The sequence below is a fragment of the Lissotriton helveticus genome, chromosome 5_1 (assembly GCF_964261635.1).
Source record: "Lissotriton helveticus chromosome 5_1, aLisHel1.1, whole genome shotgun sequence".
NCBI classification, from domain to species: Eukaryota; Metazoa; Chordata; class Amphibia; order Caudata; family Salamandridae; genus Lissotriton; species Lissotriton helveticus.
In genome coordinates, this window is record NC_136065.1 from 1,786,793,690 (window position 1) to 1,786,813,186 (window position 19,497).

General features: G+C 47.6%; 1 protein-coding gene across 11 annotated transcripts in view; it reads left to right on the forward strand.

Annotated features, from left to right (window-relative positions):
- MARCHF10 (membrane associated ring-CH-type finger 10) overlaps positions 1-19,497 on the forward strand; it is a 465,874-nt gene that overhangs the window by 348,120 nt on the left and 98,257 nt on the right. For all 11 annotated transcript variants that reach the window (XM_078645087.1, XM_078645089.1, XM_078645095.1 and 8 more), the window contains one exon: positions 17,967-18,076. In XM_078645087.1, coding sequence (XP_078501213.1) covers positions 17,967-18,076 — 110 coding nt within the window. The remainder of the gene's footprint in view (positions 1-17,966; positions 18,077-19,497) is intronic.

Consider the following 19,497-nt stretch of genomic DNA (forward strand, 5'->3'; position numbering starts at 1 on the left):
AATAAAACATAGATGGCATAAAGTGTATTAGATGAAATGTTGATGTTAAGTGAGCTATCCTTTTCTTTCCTCCACCCCTCTCTATGGAATAAACTTCCCCTGGAACTCAGATGCATTAAACCTCCCTTTTATTCCGGAAAAACCTAAAAACTTGGCTTTTCTTCAAATGCTGACTGCATTTCTCGTTTCCCTCTCGATAGCCCTTCTTCTGTAGTAGCACCAGGACTCTCCTCTGAGTACCAGTTTGCGCGCTAAGAATCCCGTCACAAAAAAAAGATATGGACTTGACACTGACATGAGATACGTCTTGACATCCCAGTAGCTGTTACTTCTGAAGAATTGACTGCAATGAAATTCCCTAAAGAATCACATCATGATAAGGATAGCAGATGGTGCTGCATGTTTGCTCTACAGTTACACGGGCTAGAAATAGTTGTAAAGTACAGCTCCCCCTGGTTCCCAACAGCATATCCATTAATAGGTAAAGCAGACACTGCACTCACTCTTTAAAGTTGAAGAAATGGTTTGGCTATGGTCTGCATTTATGTACAATGTATGTGTATAATGATAATATAGCTTCCCACCCATACCTCCATGTATGACATCTGACCTCTTGCCCCCAGGGATTCTAAATCCTGCAGAAAGAGTGGCGAAGCAAGAACTAAGTACACAATTTTGCATCTTTTCCTATTCTTGCACAGAAGTCTAAGATGCCTGAGTGCTTTCCAGTAGTTTCTTCAAGACAGGCTGTGTCAGAGCCAAACCAATTATCTCACTCTACCTTGCTGTGTGCAGCCATGAAATAATCACAAAAGTAACCAAAAAACAATTGGATGAATGTGTCTCCCTAAGTTAAAATGAAATGAAGAGCAAACGAAAAGTCAAAGTGGGTTGGGCTTACTACTCAGCTAACATCCACTTGTTGTGGATGGTAAATGTGGATCTTCCATTCATCTTGTGGCTCCCCTGCCTGCCTATCTGTAAATGAGGATCCATTTCCAGCTCTATATCTGCTGTAGAACCACTGTCCCATGGAGTCAGACTCTGTATTTAGAACGATACCTTTAACACTGTTTTTGACTGCCCGTGTCCATGATGTATGACATGCTGGTTCCTGTCTCTGATGCACTGGAAGGTTCCCAGCTGATTAGGGCCATTACGTTTTGTTTTGAAAAGCAAATCCAATCTTTTGGCATTTGTCTTTGAAAAACAACAATAAGAAAATTTGACAGGCCCACCATGCCTCTATATCATGATGGGTTGAGAACAATAGCGGCTCCTGGAGGAAGTGCTGCTGGCCGGTGAGGCTGGGTGTGGGAGGAGGAGGGTAGGGGGTAGTAAACCACGGAATACGGCCGAACGGAGGTAAGTACATAAATAAATAAACAAAACAAATTACATTGCGCGCGTTGCAACGCAAAATGGCAATCCAGCGTGTGCAATGTAATTTGTTTTATTTATTTATTTATGTACTTACCTCCATTCAGCCGTATTCCGTGGTTTACTAGCCCCCCCAACCTGCCGCTCCCCTGCCCCGCCTCACTGCCCCGCAGCACCCCCATCTGGAGCCATTACTGGTTGAGAAGTTGTTAGAATGTCTCTTGCATCCTGCTGGAGAAGTGTGGCTCAATGGTTAGAGCGGCAGACCCTGATGCAGAAGTCTGGCCCGGGACCAGGGTTCAATTCCCGCCTCGGCGGTTCTTGGACTCAATTTCCCTGGACCTGATAATTCTCGCCTCAGTGCCTAGTCTAATCATGGGTCCCACTCTGTGACTCTGGGCAATAGCTTGCTTAATCTCCACAACGGCCCCAGCAGCGCTTGGATGCCTGGCTTCACCTTGTGGGTGCCCAGGAGTGGACATTTCACAGGAAAGCCAGGATGGGTTCCACAGCGGTATGAATACAGCGCTACGAGACCTCTGGGTAGAAGTGCGCTATATAAAATACAAACACATAAAAATACAAACACATTTGCATAGTATTACAAGCTTGCAACTGTGGGTTTTCTGATATCCTGATATTTTTGTGGACTAGCACAGAATGCAGTCATGAGGCCTAGGCTTTCATTATGGCTCTGGAACCCAGAGCCTGGGAGCTCTGTGGTCTGGAGAGATGCACCTCACGTGCTCTCTTGTCAACATGAGGCTACTGTCCTTGTCCTTGGGCCTTTACATTAAGTGGTGGTGGCAGTGTACCATTTTTCAGACTGGTGCTGCTGAACAGGCCCCATGCGTGTACAGTTCCACTTGAATGTAATTTCCAGACCATGCACTGACATCTGGTAGCAGGATTCAATATTGTCTGTAAGTGTTTGGCTGCAGAGACCTGCGAGATCCATTTTGGATACCCTTTATTGCACAAAATGGAGTCTGTATTACAGCCCTTTCCCCAGTTAGTTGAAGTGTATTGCTGACATTCCCGAGCTATAGAATGCACTTATAATATCAGTGTGGGATGAACAGCTCAATATTTTCAAAGGTCCTATGCCTATGCTCCTCCCAAAAGTAAACTAATTGATCATCAAGGCAGGAGTAGTTCCTCATAGACCAAGTGGTCACAAAGTGGTGAAACCACAAGGATAGTATTACTGTTGTGGGGTTACCAAAAGGTCAGATCCTAATGCCCTTACACACCTATTAGGGTGTCATGCTTCATCATTGGATTCGTGAATTTAGACTTAAGAGACTCAAAGATTCTAAAGCCTGTATCATCAGGATCATAATTTCCCCCCCAACGCTTAATGTGGGGATCATGAAATATATCCGGTAATAGAGGGTTATCTTGGAGGGCAGTATAAAAATAAACCGGCCAATCCTACGTTTTTTTCAAACACTAGTCCAAACTCAAAATGCATATAATAGGGTCTTGAACCTAATTTTCTGAAAATAGCCATATTCTAATTGTCAACACAGACATCCAAAGACCTTATCACCGAGGGTCAAATCAAAACATGGCGGGGTAGTATTGAGGGTTGCCGTTTCTTGAGTTGGGCCAAACAGTAGAGGGATTATTTGTTGCAGCGCCAAGGCCCAATAGTACAGCCGGACGCTTGGTGCTGCCCAGCCACCTCGCTCTCTTGAAAGGGAGAGGAACTTCAGAGCCCTCTTGGGTCTGGCATAAGACCATAAAAACCTCCTGATCAGACTATCCAGAGCCTTAAACCATGGCTCTGAAAAAATATAAAATTCTGGGGAGAAACATCATTTTAATTAGATTGCTCCTGCCAACCAAGGTGAGTCTAAGATTATTCCACCTAAGCAACTCGGTCTTAGTTTTTATTAATTAGTGGGCCTAAGGTACCCTCTACCACTTTATCCATATCTGCATTAATATTAACGTCCAGATATACAGCATTCAATACTACTTGTGTATCCTCAAACCGGGTATTCTCATTTATAAGTGTCTGTGTTTTGTCCCAATTGAGTCTGTAACCCGAGATACAGCCCAATCGGTCGGCCTCTGCTTCAATTTCCTTTACTGCCAGGGTGGGATTTGGAGTAACAATAGCTAGATCTTCTGCGTATACCAGAATTTTAGTGTCCTAACCACTGGTGGACATCAGCAAAATTGAAGCATTTGATTCAGTGAATTAAAGGATTAATATAAAGGGCAAATAGCAGGGGGGGAAGATGGACTTCCCTGCCTTGTCCCCTCTGGATCTTTACTATCTCTGATTCTCCCCCATTAGCGAAATTGTAGCCGTGCGATTCATATATAATGTTTTAATCCACCCAATAAACTCCCACCCCAGACCCTTCCTCACCATTATTGCCCATAGATAAGGCCAGGAGACCCTATCAAAAGCCTTCTCAGCGGGGGGCTTGGCTAACAACCGAGCAAGATGGCTGCTTAGCTTAAGAGCTCCGGGGACGGCGTAGTTCTTTTCACCAATCTGCCCAATAATCCGTCAAACTAAGAAACTCCAGGGGCCTGAGTCGAAGTCCGGGACCGAGCGGCATCGATCGGTACACCGCCGGTGAAATTCCGACATCGGGGGGCAATAGAGATCGAGTACGTCTGACGACGGCCTAAAAAGTAGCAGAGACTGGGGCCTCGATTTACTGGTGACCGGGAACAAGACGAGCAGTTGGCAGAGAACAGAAGGCGAGGAGCGGAGGAGGGGCGCCGCCAATAGACCCAAACATTGAGCGCTGTAGCGGAGATACCCCAGAGATCACAGAGCGAACGGAGACGCACATGGTACGATGGAGGTAACAGCACGCACGCGGGGAGGCCTACGGGACCCTCACAGAACGGGAGCTCGAGTGGCAGCGAACAAAGCTGGAAACCAGACAGAAGGCTGTGGGGGCACAACACCGTGCAGACACCGGACTTTGGGGGTATAGACATCCATAGAGGTATAAACATCGAGCACTCCTGGGGCGCGGCCAGATACCCCTCCCCCCCATCGATCCACGCTAAACGCGGACACCATTAAGGCGCAGCAGGCCGAGAACCCATATATCACCGGCACGCACCAGAAGGAGCTCTGAAGAGCGAGGGGCACACGCAAGTGACGCAGACAAATGCCGGATTTGTGAGAGTGGCCGCACACAATCGCCAGGCCGCAGTGACGTATCCTCCTACCAGGCTGTTCTTGTCGGACTGAATCCCATCTATGGTTCTCAACTCGGCGGCCGGTTGGTCGTAGCGGCGCAGGCCGCGGTGCAAGGGGCAACAAGTGCGTGAGGAAGTCAGCGGGGTGAGCAATAACCAGGAGGTCGTGTAGTGCCGGAGGGACGTGGTGGCACACACACATTACAGGCACAGGACTGTGGAGGGCCGGAACTGGAAGGCTGGAGAGACCCTGTATGCCCCTGAAGAGCTGCAGTATTCCACTCCCACCCCACGCTGGAGGCAGATAGTATTAAAACATAACTGGACAGGGACCCAAACCTCACTTACAGAGCCTAGGCGCTTCGGCGAAAGATAACAAGGCGAATTAGAGGGCGAGGGACATACGCAACGTACGACATAGCGAAAGAGACCACACACGGTGTCGGACCCCTGCGAAACGCACACACGTGCCTCCACACGTCATTTACTGTACAAAGTCCGGTGCAAGGCCTCTAGAGTGACGATTGGCTGGATATAGAAGCCAGAGAGGCGCAGAACAAACGCAACGAGTAGTCACACCCCGAAGGGAACATGCTGGGCCGGGGCCCACGGACTCAGAGTACGCAGGCCAAGCTTGATAAATTTGCCTACGACAAAGGATTCCCACCACTCCCCGAGGGACGCACCTCATCGGACAAGGGATCGGAAGGAAATGGGGGTAAGAAGGTTACACTGAAGGATATTATGGCGGCCCTCTCCGTCGTACAAACCACAGTGGGCTCATTATCGACGGATGTCAATCTTCTCCGGGCGGACTTCCAGAAAATGACGGACAGAGTCAAAGAGGTGGAAATCGTCACTAAATCGCTGGTGGCGGACACGACAGAACTACAAACAGCCCTGTCCCGTTTGGAGGCGGATAACAAGCAGCTAGCGGAGAAGCTTGACGACCAGGAAGGACGCTCACGCCAGAACAACGTACGTATCCTGAGTATTCCAGAAACTGAAGGAACACGGGCGATGGATCTGTACGTAGAGGAGCTGGTGAAGACAAGACTGCAACCAAAGGGCTTATCCAGTTTTTTCTCAGTGGAAAGAGCCCACAGGGTTCCGGGAGGTAAGCCTTAAACAGGAGCTCCTCCTAGGCCAGTACTCGCCAGACTCTTTAATCTTCGTGATAGAGACGCCATCTTACAAATAGCGAGAGTTTCCCCACCAATCCAAATCCATAACTCGACAGTGGCCTTCTTACCGGACTATACGGTAGCAGTCTCCCGGCGCCGACGAAGTTTTATGGAAGTGAAAAAAGCTCTACGAGCGCAGGAATTGCCTTACTCCATGCTATTCCCTGCGAGACTCAGAGTGGTGGCAGAGGACAAGACATGGTTCTTCGAGACACCTGAGGCGGCTTATGACTGGCTCGAAGGATGGCGTACAGTGGGAAAGCAACGTAATGGGCGCAGAAACCATCACCGTCACGAAGACGAAGAGGACCCGAGCAACCAGAACACACGATGTCTGGACTCGAACCACTCACCACAATCAGAAGCAGAGGTGGCCGATCAAGAATGACCCTGCCAATCGGATGAATTCCAAGACAACGCTCCCTGAAAGTAAAACCATGGTCGTGTCGCTTCGGACACCGGACTGAGACAGGCCATGGAGGCAGAAAAAGGACTGGCGCTTCCTTGGACTCTTTACCCCGGTCAAGCAAGTACTATGGTTGGGGTGGGGAATAAGCACTCTACTGAGTTGGTGTGGCAGGCGGTTCTAAGTCCGTTAAGCAGGGAGGCAGGGAGGGGGGGAGGGACTAGGGGAAGGGATGTTGAGACTTGGTCTCGTTTGGTTCTAGTTTACAAAGGCATTGGTAGTAAGGCAGAGAATCGAAAGGTGAGAAGACCCTCAAAGATGTTGCATAGACGGCAAACCCAGACGTCCACACACAGCACTCATGGCACGGGGTTCACAACCTGATGGAGCCCACAACCCAGCCCAGGAAACCCAGGTAACATCTCTGAAGCTAGTCACGTGGAACGTCCACGGACTGGGTGATAGAATAAAGAGGGGACTAGTACTGCAGGCCCTGAAGCGCCAAGGCCCCACTCTAGCATTACTGCAAGAGACACACCTCACGGGGACGACATGCAAAGCACTGGATAGCTGGGGTTATAGGATGGTGGTACACTCAGAGTTCTCCTCTGGATCCAGCGGGACGGGAATCCTAGTGAAGAAAAACTCTCCCTTCATAGTGCTCCAGACAAAAATAGATGGACAGGGGCGGTTCGCAGCACTGCAGGGCCAGTGGGAAGTGAAACTCCTCAATGTAGTATCAGTGTACATCCCCCCCGGCACTACACGCAGTGGCGCTCCCGGCTCTGAGCGATTTCCTCCTTGCACTGCATGAGGGCGATCTTATTATGGGAGGGGACTTTAATGCCACAATGGACGCCTCCAGGGATAGATATCCGCCCCAAACACCACTGCTTAGCGCTTCTCGCTTCCAGGGATTCACAGAAGCTATGGGCCTGACAGACGTCTGGAGGCACTCACACCCCACGGCACACCAATACACGTATCACTCAGCGGCGCATAATAGTCTGTCCAGGATCGACTATTTTATGATGTTAAATACGGGCCTGCAGAATGTTGTAGAAGTAGATATCAAGCCCAGGGGAATATCTGATCACTCCCTGATAATCCTGATTTTCTCCTACCAAAGGAAATCTCGCAGGCGAATATACCCTATACACCCAAGGTACCTCCATGTTCCCCAGATAAAGGGAGACTTGCGGGCAACCACAAAGCATTATTTTGTAGAAAACGCTACATCGGTCACCTCACCCTCAATTGTGTGGGAATAAGGGGGCAAGCAATAGCGTCTATCACGGGACATAGGCGAGATAGGGAGAAAGAACTCTTAGAATTGGAAATAGCGCTACAGGCAGCAGACACAGATCACGCAACAAACCCCACACCAGACACGGCGCATACCTTGCATCTTAGACAGCAGCTACACAGACTGTACCTGCAGGAAAAGACAGAAGCTCACATAACAGCAACTAGACACAAAATTTATGATGTAGGAGACAAAGCGGGCAAACTGCTGGCGTGGCTAGTCAAGCGAGAGAAGGGCAGCAGAGGAATACGAGAGATAGGGCAAACAGGGGGACAACTTATGACAGACCCGGAGGGAATAGTACGCACACTGGCACAGCACTTTCAAGAAGTTTACACACCGACTTCGGGGATAACGGAGGAAGAAGTAACAGAGTTCGTAAGGAATATAGAGATGCCAACACTTACACAGGAGGCTTCCCAAGAATTGGAAGCGAGCCTTACGGTCGAGGAATTGCATTTAGCAATCGGATCGATTCAGGCGGGAAAAGCGCTGGGACCCAACGGAATCCCGATTGAATGGTACAAACGGATGGCGGAAACTGTGAGCCCGCCTCTACTGGCTATGTATACCGAAAGCCTGGAGAAGGGCGGACTGCTGCCAGACCAGCGACTAGCAACAATTGTAGCAATCCCTAAGCCGGGCAAGCCCCTGTCTGAATGTACCTCCTACCGCCCTATATCACTACTGAATGCAGAAGCAAAGATTGTAGCTAAACTGTTGGCCAACAGGTTGATAACTTACCTACCTCTTTTAATACACCCAGACCAATCTTGCTTCATGCCTAATAGGAACACAGCACTAAATCTTCGGCGCCTCCATGGAGTGCTGGCGAAGGCCCCATCACTGACAGATCCAGCGGTGATACTATCACTAGATGCGAAGGTGGCCTTCGATATGGTGGAATGGACATATCTCTTTGTGATCCTTCCACGTCTGGGGTTTGGTCCCAAATTTTGCGCGTGGATACGGCTCCTATACACGAAGCCCTTGGCTCGGGTATTAGCTAATGGTCACACGTTGGATGAGATACCGTTGGCAAGAGGGACACATCAAGGTTGCCCCTTGTCACCGCTCCTATTCGCGCTGGTCTTAGAACCCTTGGCAACACTGATCAGAGGGACCCCCTTACTGAAAGGAATACAGTGGAGGGATGGCTGGGAGAAGCACATCTCCCTCTATGCGGACGACATATTGGTGTACTTAGTGGACCCAGAACGCTCGATACATGAGCTCCTCCACATATGCGATAACTTCGGGAAGATGTCAGGGTACCTGATAAACTGGTCTAAATCGGTCCTATGTGTACTACAGGGAGGGTTACCGTGCCTGCCATCCAATTGTCTGCTCGTAATAACGAGTGACTCCTTTAAATACCTGGGCATACACATTATGAAAGACCCAATAGACTTTCTTTCCAAAAACCTGGTGCCCCCCCTGGAAAGATTGAAAAGAGACGTGCTTCACTGGGCATCCCTGCCCCTTACCTTACTGGGTAAAGCGGCATTGTACAAAATGATGGCCCTGCCGCGATTTCTCTATGCCCTTGAAAACACACCGTTTCCTGTCCCACCCCGATATTTTAAACAAGTGAATGCACAAGTGTCCACATTACTCTGGGGCCACAGCCCTGGACGTATCGCACAAGCAAAACTGCACAAGAGTTGGTATGAGGTCGGGATAGCACTCCCTGACATACAGTTATACTATTGGGCTGCACACGTGAAAGTCATCAACCAGTGGATCCACGCTCCGCAGGACGATCCGGCGTACAGGGCGGACAGAGATCAACTGGGTACAAACAGCATGCTTGCAGCCCTTTACAACAAAGGGCTGGCACTGAAACTGGAAGGCCCTACTAAACACGCGGTTACACTCTGGCACGCAGCACAAGCCAAGCTAGGATGGGGAGGGGTTATTACTAAACTTACTCCACTCTGGGACACCAGAAAATTGGGACAGTTGAGACACAGCAAGGGATTTGACCGGTGGGACAACATAGGCATCTCCACGGTAGGTGACCTGTGGGAGGGGGGGACGGTGATACCCTTCACCCAACTTCAGTTACAATATGACCTGGGCTCAACCGAATCATACAGGTACACTCAAATACGGCACGCACTGCTGGCAGTGATACCGCCAGACACGGTAGTCCCAGAATCAGCCCCGTTAGAGGACCGACTGCTCACTGATCACATGCTAAAACGGGCCACGTCCTTCACATAAAGAAAGCTAATCAATAACATGCCAGAACCAACGATCGATCTACGGGGTAAATGGGCGATAGAGGTGGGCGATATGGACGATTCAGTTAGTACAACTTAAGATTCTGTTAGTACAACTTAAGATTCTGCACCGAGTGTATTACACTAGGACCATGTTACATAAAATACACAGAGCGCAACATCCATATTGCCTTAGAGGGTGTGGAGAGGAAGGGTCATTCATTCACACAATATGGGAATGCGCAGCAATAATGGACTACTGGCGACAGGTGCTACGTACATTATCACAGGCGATAGGGGTGTCGCTCCTCCCTGACCCACGTAGATGCTTGCTCAACATATGGGAGCCAAATGACCTTACACGCTACGGTCAAATATGGGTCACGCTGGGACTCATGGTGGCGAAACGAAATGTTGCACAGAAATGGGGGGCGGTTGATACACCGTCTTTAGCGACTTGGTGCAGGGACATGGATGTGATTATGGTCACGGAGCGAACAGTATATGCTAGTCGAAAGAGCCCCAGAAAATGGACAAAAATATGGGCAGCCTGGAATGCATATGGGGGGATATATGTGACCCTTTACCGGAATCGGAAGATGAGAGCACGGATGAAGAATGAGGGAAGGTGGGTAGGTAGGGCGGGAATTGTACTGACATGGGAGATACTGCAAGAAAAATTGAACACTATTTACTTCATTACGCTATGATACTCAACTGTATACCGTCTAACTACATTATGTGATTCTTTGTACACTGTCATTATTGCCTTTGTGCTGCATAACACAATAAAAACAGTTTAAAAAAAAGCCTTCTCAGCATCTAGTAATAGCAAGGCCATAGGGTCTCCTTGGATTTTAGCCACGTCAAATAACGTAATCACCCAACGAATGTCGTCTACTGTTCCCATTCTAGGGATAAAACTGGGTTCTTTCTGATCTCAGTTAACCTAAAGGCTAAGAGTTTCGCATAGATTTTAGTGTCACAATGGATTAATGTAATTGGTCGATATGCCCCTAACTCCGGCACCGGTTTTCCCTTTTTGGGGAACACCACAATCTTAGCGGAGGCTCATGAATCTGGAGGAGGAGTGCCCCTCTGAATAGCTAAAAATACATCGAGCATATATTTATGAAGACTAAAAGTGTTATAAAATTCCCCCCGGGAAAAGGTCCGTTCCTGCAGCTTTTCCAGACTCTAGTCCGAGGCTGCAAGTGTAATTTCTCCTGCCGAAATAGGTTGATCTAAGAGCTCACAATCCTCGCTGTCTAATGTTTGCAGGGCCTCGTGATCTAAATATGACTCTATCTCACCAGGGTCTACAATCTCCTCAGCATATAGTTGTTGATAATATCTTTGGAAGGCAGAGTGTATCCCCCCTACATCAGAGATAGGTCAGAGTTCAGGGTCTTGAATTTGCTTAATATCCCCATAAGTTGCCTGTTGTCTGGCACTGAATTCTAGTGTATGCCCCACCTTCTCATTAAAATTGTGTGTTTTGTTCTTCCAAGCAGTATATTTTTTGTCTGCTTTCATAGCAGAGCTATCCCCTATTGCTGGTTTAGCAAGTATAACCCAGAGCTGGGCATCTTTAATATCTAGTCTGGCAGAAACAGCATCCATCAGACCTACCTCAGCCCGCGATAACGCCTGATAGACTTCCTGCAAGTGCTGCTTCTCCTCCTTCTGTCCAATCCAGCTAAATCTCGTGGTTTCCGAATAAACAAACCCCTGCTTTGAATGTATCCCATAGTATACCAATAGGGGTGGTCCCTAAGTTTTCAGCCATAAATATTGGAATCCACTTCCTCATATGCATGACATAGTCATCATCTATCAGAAAAGCTCTCTCAAACAACCAGCCCCTATTAGTTTGTGGGATAGCTTGAATATTTCGTTCTAGCACTCAGGGGTTGTGGTCAGACATCACCAAGGATATTTGAATGTTCGAGAAGCATGCACCAGCCCACTAGATATAAAAGAATTACCTAGGTGAGCATGCACCTGATGAGGAGCAGATTTTTTTTTATAGCCGGGATCCATAGGTTCTTTATTGGCCCAGACATCATAAAGCCCATGGGTAGTCACAAGCTGCATCAATGACCGGAAAACCTTGGTCTTACGTCCTTGATAAGTTTTTACGTCTGCCCTCAGAACATTCCCTTTAATATTGATGTTAAAATCCCCACAGACAACCAGGGGAAGGCCCAGCCGGCTAGTTCAGGACAAAGCGAGTCCAATAAGGCTTAATCGTCAATGATGGGCCCATAAATAGAGCAAAGTGTGAAAGACCCTCCTGTATAAATACATTGTGCAATAGCCCATCTTCCATATTTATCTACACTGGCTCTAGTATATTGGATCTTGCCCATGCGTGCAAGTATCGCTACCCCGTAGGTGCAGGTTCCTTGCAGAGTCCTAGAGATACTTTGATATCCTGAAAATTCCAATATATGTTTTTAGGATTCCTCAACATGCTTATTCTGCAGACAGATAATGTTAGCTTTTAAACACTGGAGGTCTAAATTCACGCTTTGCCACTTTAGAAAATTATTCAACCCACAAATATTGATTGAGGCTTTTCTTAAGCTAGTCATCCTTTATTATAATGCAATATAACCTAACGACCACCTGCCCACACAAACACATCCAACAAAATGCTTGGATCCCTCCCAGCACCCCAAGAGTCCCCCCCCCCAGCCCCACAATCTCTGACGAATGCCCCCCTCCATCCACCCCCTTCCTAGAGCAAAAGGGTTTACCCTGACCCTGGTGATGGTGCTTACCAATGAGCCGCACCTACCCCTGACCCAGTCCCTCCAACCCCACCAAAGACCTACCAAGCCCAAAGAAAAGCAAAAGGCAAGAAGAGGCAGGGACCTCCCAAAAAAAAGAAAAAACCCTCTCCAGCAGCCCAAGTGGCCCTTCCGAGAAATCCTAAGATATACACATAGGAAAAAGAATAAACAAGCATAGAAGAGCCCCCATTCACACAGAAAGGGTAGCTTCCAGGGGTTTATCAGCCCAGTCTCATTGGGGATCTCCTTCGGGTATTCTTGAACTTTAATCTCTGGGACAAATGTTTGTGTCTTTACCTTGAAGATGACCTTGAGGAAAGCCGGGCTTAACAGATACACTTTACAGCCAAATCGCTGAAAAAGGGAAAGTGGCTGCCAGAGCCGCCACCTCCTCTCCACCGTCACATGGCAAAAATCTGGACGGACGAAAACGGCATGCCCATCATATGACTTCCTTGCTTCTAGTCTTGCCTTATCAAAGATAGCCTGGCGTAGGAGAAGGTTGCCGAAATAGACCTGGATAGCTCTTGGTCTCTACACCTGTTGAGGATTATTTTTCTTGAGTGTTAGATGAAAGCGGTGCACCATTTAAACTTCAGATTCTCAGTTCCATTGGACAAGGTCGGGGAACGCTCCTTTCCGCAGCTTCAACATGAAGGATCTGATGTCGCTTCCCTCCACATTCTCTGCGAGGCCCTGAAACCACAAGTTTTTTCTGCATTGATGGTTCTCAAAATCCTGTAGCTTCCACATTACATCCACTAGTTGGGTCTACTGTAGGTTCTGTCGATTCTCCACTGTCGCCATGGCGGCTACTGTTGCCTCTGCCCGTTCATCAACTGCGCTGATCCGCTCCGCCATCTCAGAGCACATTTTATCGACGTTTCATACTGCGCCCTGAATCTACTTTGTAGCCAGATGGGCCCTTTTATGCTCCACTCTAGCCTCAGATTGCATCTGCTTCGGGATGGAGTAGATTGTATCCATTGTGGGAGCAACTGGGGAATTCATGTCCGCGGAAGTCCCCCTTGCGGAGTGCCCGATCTCTCTCCCTCATTCTCGCTATACACCTGGCGAGTCACCGGGTAGTCCCACTTTAGTTGTCTAGTGATACTTAGTTCTGCTCCCGGCTCTTTATTATCCCGCCTTGATCTCTCACTATGCCTTTTTGAGAGGGGTAATTGCTTTTGCGTTGATGGTTTTGACTTCCCCCCCCCCCCTCACCCCCCAATTGGGCTATCACCCAATGAATCTGGGGTAGAATCGTCATTCGTCAGTTGCTCACTGAAGCCAGAGAGGTCCGACTCATCTGTTAAAGAAAATACTTTCTCTGGTACCTCCAGAAATCCTCCTATGTGCATTGCCGCATTTTGCCCTTGGACTGTCTCTAGAGGTTCTCTCTTATCCCTCCCGGAGTGTTCACCCCCACCTAATCCCCCATCTGGTAGTGAAAGAATGGTTGACTCTTACCCCTGCACCCTGAACCCTCCAGTCTCCGCCGCCCCCAAAGTTGGCTCTCCTTTCTCTCCACCGTCATTTTCTTTTTTTACAGTGCCATCTAGTGAGCCCAGATCACCCTATCAGACCCCCTTAAGGAGTTAACCTCTACTTTCGCAGGCGCAGTTAACAGGAGCGCAGAGGCAGCAGACCTACCCTCATCCTTCTGGAGTTGTATTTCTTTGTGGTCCTCTCATTATGCTGCTCCAGGCCCCACAATATTTCTTCTATTTCAAATTTGGCAAATCGAGGGTAGCAGCAAGACATTTAGGGTTCAAACTCAATTTCACGTTTATAATTAGAAGTACACCTGCAGGATTGTTCCTTTCCTGCTTAATGAGCATTCTCCTCTGGGGTTACAAAGGTTATACAAGGTTTCCTTTAATTTGTTCTGGAGCTGAACTGCTCATTTACTCTCTCATCAGGTCGCTTCTGTAATTCCCTGGCAGACACTTTTCTGATGTTTCTTAATCCGATTGTTAAACTTCTGACTGCCATCAAAGTGAATACTTAGGAATTCAGCTCATTGCAACACTGCTGCATTCTGTGGACCTATCTTTGCTTTGTTTTTTTTTTTTAAACATTTTATTGGCATTTTATTATACATGTTAACAATCATTACTTAAGTGGAATATTCTTTAGTGCATACAATAGGCGATAAAGACATTATGCAGTGGTGCATCTTTTACATTAGTTACTAGGTTCCCGAACCCCTAGACATTTCTTGTTGTGCTATATATTACGACGTATTCGCTACGCCTTCTTCCCCTCAAGGTAATTCGCTGTCTTCTGACATCTGCCTTTCTCGTGGGGGTTTGCAGATATCACCACGGAACCTATTCCAGTTTCCCAACACCCGAGCCCATTTTTTAGAGCAACCCTGGTGGATGAAGACTGACTTCTCTATTATCATCAAGTCGTCCATATCACGGCACCATTGTCGGTGTGTCGGGGGCAGTCCTGAACCCCAATGTCGTGCTATATTATGTTTTGCTAACGCTAGTCCCGGTGTTACCCATTCTTGAGCTGCGTGGTTCAGGTCAGTGGGTTCCCAAATGTTGAGCAAACATCTTTTTGGTTCAGGTGTGACCTTTACTCTGGTGACCTGTGATATCGTGTATAGTACTGCTTCCCAAAAGCGAGTGATTACCAGGCAATCCCAGATCGTGTGCCAAAAGGTGCCAATGGCACCGCATTGTCTGAGGCAGAGTGTAGTGCCCGCCCTACCTAGTTTATGTAGAAGGATGCGCGTGTAGTAGATGCGATGTAGGATTTTTAGCTGTATTAGTTTTAATGTGGAAGGTATTGCAACTTCCTTCGGGGATGCCAGGGCTGCCTGTCAGTCCTCCTCATCTAGGTCTTCCATATCTGTTTCCCACCGTTCCTTAAGGGCTGTCATAGGGTCAGGTTGATTATTAATTATTTTGCTGTATGTCAGGGAGATGGCTTTCTTGCTTAGGTGGTCTGTAAGTAGTCTGTCTTCTAGTGGTAAAGCCTCCGGGAGTTGCGTGGCTGTTGGAATCGCTGCCATGAGTGCGTGTCTAACCTGCGCTTACCTGCAGGTTTCTGTCTGTGCCAGTTGTAGGTGGCTTGCAATTGTACAAATGGGATGACTTTGCCTTTTTTCCACAGGTCTCCCACCCTGGAGAGGCCTATTAGGTCCCATTTCTGGAATCCCTTAGTGTTGTGCAATTTCCCTAGCTCTCGGGTGTCCCATAGAGGCGTCGCCTGCGTAATAGTTCCTTCCCATCCCAATGCTCACTATTGCACATGCGAGACTTGAATTGTGTGGGCCATGGGGCCTGTGTGGGTCGTCTTTCTAGATCTATTATATAACACCCCCATGATCCCTTTTTTTTTCCCAAGAGAGATGCCTATCCATGCGGAATGCTGGGTCCTCCTGCGGTGCATGAAGCCATTGGTTTATCACAATGGGCTGGGATGCCCAGTAGTACATTTGTATATGTGAGAGGGCTATACCTCCGTCATACCAGCCTCTCACTAGTTTCTTCATGGCGATACGGGCTGATTTCCCGACCCATAAAAATTTGGTTACCTCCGTGCTTATCATCGTGAAGTAGAAGGGGGGGACCCGAAAGGGGGTATTCTGTAGGATATATAAGAATCTCGGCAGTGCCATTATTTTGAAGCGGGCTGCTCTGCCCAGTAAAGTAAGTGGTAGTGAACGCCAATGTTTGACATTTTGGCGGAATCGCATCAGGTGCTTCATTAGATTTTCTTCTGTGAAGAGTGTGGTCTGAAGTGTAACCTATGTACCAAGATACCTGAATCCCTATTCCGTGATTTGAATTTCACAATTATGAGGCAGTCTAGGCGGGGGGCCGTGTAGCACATACAAAAGTGATTTGGACCAGTTGATAGTATTACCTGAGGCCCAGCCATTTGCTGCACAAATGTCTAGTAGGCAGTTGATGGGCTGCGATGGGGACATCAAATAAAGCAGCACATCGTCAGCATATAGTGATATGCGATCTTTCAACCCCATTGTCCACCTCAACCCCCGGACAACTGGGTCCTGATGCATCCAAGCCACCAACGGTTCTAGGACTATCTCAAATACAAGTGGGGAAAGTGGGCAGCCCTGCCTCGTTCCTTTTCCAAGGGGGAAATCCGCCAAGATTTGGCTGTTTGCCCCATCTTTGGGTTTTGTCCTGTTAAATATTTGTCACCTGTTAGACAAATCAGTTTATAACATCCTCATCTGCTGGCTCTTGCTAGATTGCTGGCAGAATGACCCAACTTTTGTTCGCTCAGTGTTCATCTCTTCTCCAGGTGGCATCTTTGCCTATGGACCAGGCCATCTGTTGGCCCAGGTTTATGTGATAATGACAGTGTTGCCCTGAAGGAGTGGAACTTACCCACGTGTGCAAGTGTAAGGGATTCAAACCTTTTTGCCCACTTCATGTGAAATGGACTAACTCCTCACAAACATAATCAGATGTCATCAGAACACACGATACCTGCCAGATATACCATCAAACTACTGAAAATGTTGACTTCTTTCTAAAAATGTCAACATCAGATGTCACTGCAATCTCCAGCTTGTCACATCTCCATGGAAAATAGTGTTGCACTGCCCACGTTGGGTATCATTGACTCGAGTCAAAGGGTTAATGGCTCCTCCACACCTACCTGGTTAGATTTCCCTTGACCCTTGGAACCTTGTAGCTAGCCTGTGGATCTGGAAAGCTAAGAAAATTAATTGGGTCTTACAAACCCTGCAGTGGGCGTGGTTCACAAGCATAGACTTGTATGGAGACTACCTCAGACTTGCCAGAGACTCTGCTTTTGTAGACATCAAATCCCCCATTTTTTTGAGAAGTGAAAGGCAACCACATTTTTGATTTTTCAAGTCTTTGTCATTAACCCAGACTATAAAAGATTAAAATAAATATTTTAAAAATAGGTAACCTATTAGCACAATTGAGAAATGCGAACATATGGCAATGTTTTATAAAAATGAAAGACACTGCCACTGACCTAAATCGCTAAAATGTTGTCTGTATTCTTCGGTGACTGACTAGCCAATGCAACAGGTTGATAATGAGCAAGGGCAGAAGGACTAAGTATTCCCTGTAGCACAGCTGCAATTTCTTAGCACTATGTCTGCTTTGCTCTGTGGTCTATAGAGCATGATGCCCTTTTTCTGAAGTCCCATCTGTGAAACAAAGGAGGCCTGCACTTTTATGTAAGTATTTAATTTTGTGGGAATTGTGTCTTTTGGCAGCCACGGTCCATGCAGGTAACAGCGGTGGGGCGGAGTGGCCGGGTAAGGGGGGATTTTGAGGGACCATGCAGGCGGTAAATTAATTTATTTAATTTCCCCTCATCATTGTGTCTCGAAAACCCCCCTTAACTGGCCCCACTGCTGTTACGTGCACGGACTGCGCCTGCCTGATGGTATACACAGATGGTTCGCTGAAAGTGTGCTCACCTTCTGTTTGTTTTCCTTCTCTTTCCTTCATATGGCAGGTGCACAGTTAGAAGCAGTGAAAAGATGTGAACTGTGTAGGCAGAACCTGCATTGCGACCTGGGTGAATTCAACTTGGACGATTTCTACAGCGCACACCAACAGTCCCAGGTGAGATGTTTGAAAATAATAAATTGTAATTTGAAAATTGTCCGGCCACATATTACCTGATGATCTAGTGGGCTCTCCATGCCACTGGAATCAAGCTATCCTGGCTGATGAGGGCTGAAAGCCCAACACTGGTCCTAGGATGCTTGTTTCCAGTCCAGGGAGGACCTGGCTTGGCAGTACAGGCTGGGCTGTTCCCATGGGGCACAGGGTCAAGACTGATTTGTGAATGGCTGTGTTCAAACTGGAATGGCATGGTGAGCAAAAACACGATGCATTTAGGCCCAGATCTCTGTACTGGGGTGAATGTGTGACATTGTTCTGCATTCTGTCCATCAACTGTTATTTTTGCATTTGTCACCCTGAGCTGCTCTCCATGCCACTGGAATCAAGCTATCCTGGCTGATGAGGGCTAAAAGCCTGAAACCGGTCCTAGGAAGCTTGTTTCCAGTCCAGGGAGGACCTGGCTTGGCAGTTCGGGCTGGACTGTTCCCATGGGGCACAGGGTCAAGACTGATTTGCGTATGGCTGTGTTCAAACTGGAATGGTGTGGTGAGCAAAAAAACTATGGATTTAGGCCCAGATCTCTGTACTGGGGTGAATGTATGACATTGTTTGGCATTCTGTCCATCAACTGTTGTTTTTGCATGTGTCTGTAATACGGCAAAGGCGCAGAGGCAAAGGGATTCCCTCATTGGCATGGGGCATGCCCCGATGCAAATGAGGAAACGCCCCGTGAAGATAGCTCTTTATGTGCGCCAGCGCTATCAGTGTTACAGAAGAGGCTGCACAAGCGTCTGCGGCCCCTTCTGTAATACCAAAGTGCCCCGGGGGTGCGCAAAGCAGGCTGGAAACCATGTCAATGAACTACAGACACAAGTTATACCAGTTTAAATGTTCACATTTTAAATATCTTACTAATTGTATAAATTTGATAGCAGAAGGTCACAAAAGTTCCACTGTTGAATCCAACCTCAGACTGATTTCTTCACTGGCTTAAATTTGTCAATATTTTCCTAAATTGTGGGTGGCAATATTAGTGGATCAGACATATACAGATCTCAAGATGTAGCCATATTGGTGTATGTACCTAAAGAATGTACCTTATTGTTGATATGCAACTACCACAGCTACAACTACTACTACTACTACAGCTTGCAAATAGCGAAATAGGCATTCAGTGGATGAAGAATCCACAGCCTTCGCTGGCCAGGTGGTTCATAAGTGCTGCCAACTGTAACATAAATGTGGGGGCATTCTCTGCCATACAGCCAGCGGCACCAAGACCCAAGGACACGTGCGTCAAATGATATTACATTGGAGGCGAGCACAACAAAGATGCTCTGCAATGTCAGCTTTGTAGCCTGCACATCATTGGCGTTGAATGTGTGGGGTACTCAGCCTCGCGCTTGTAGGTGAATGTA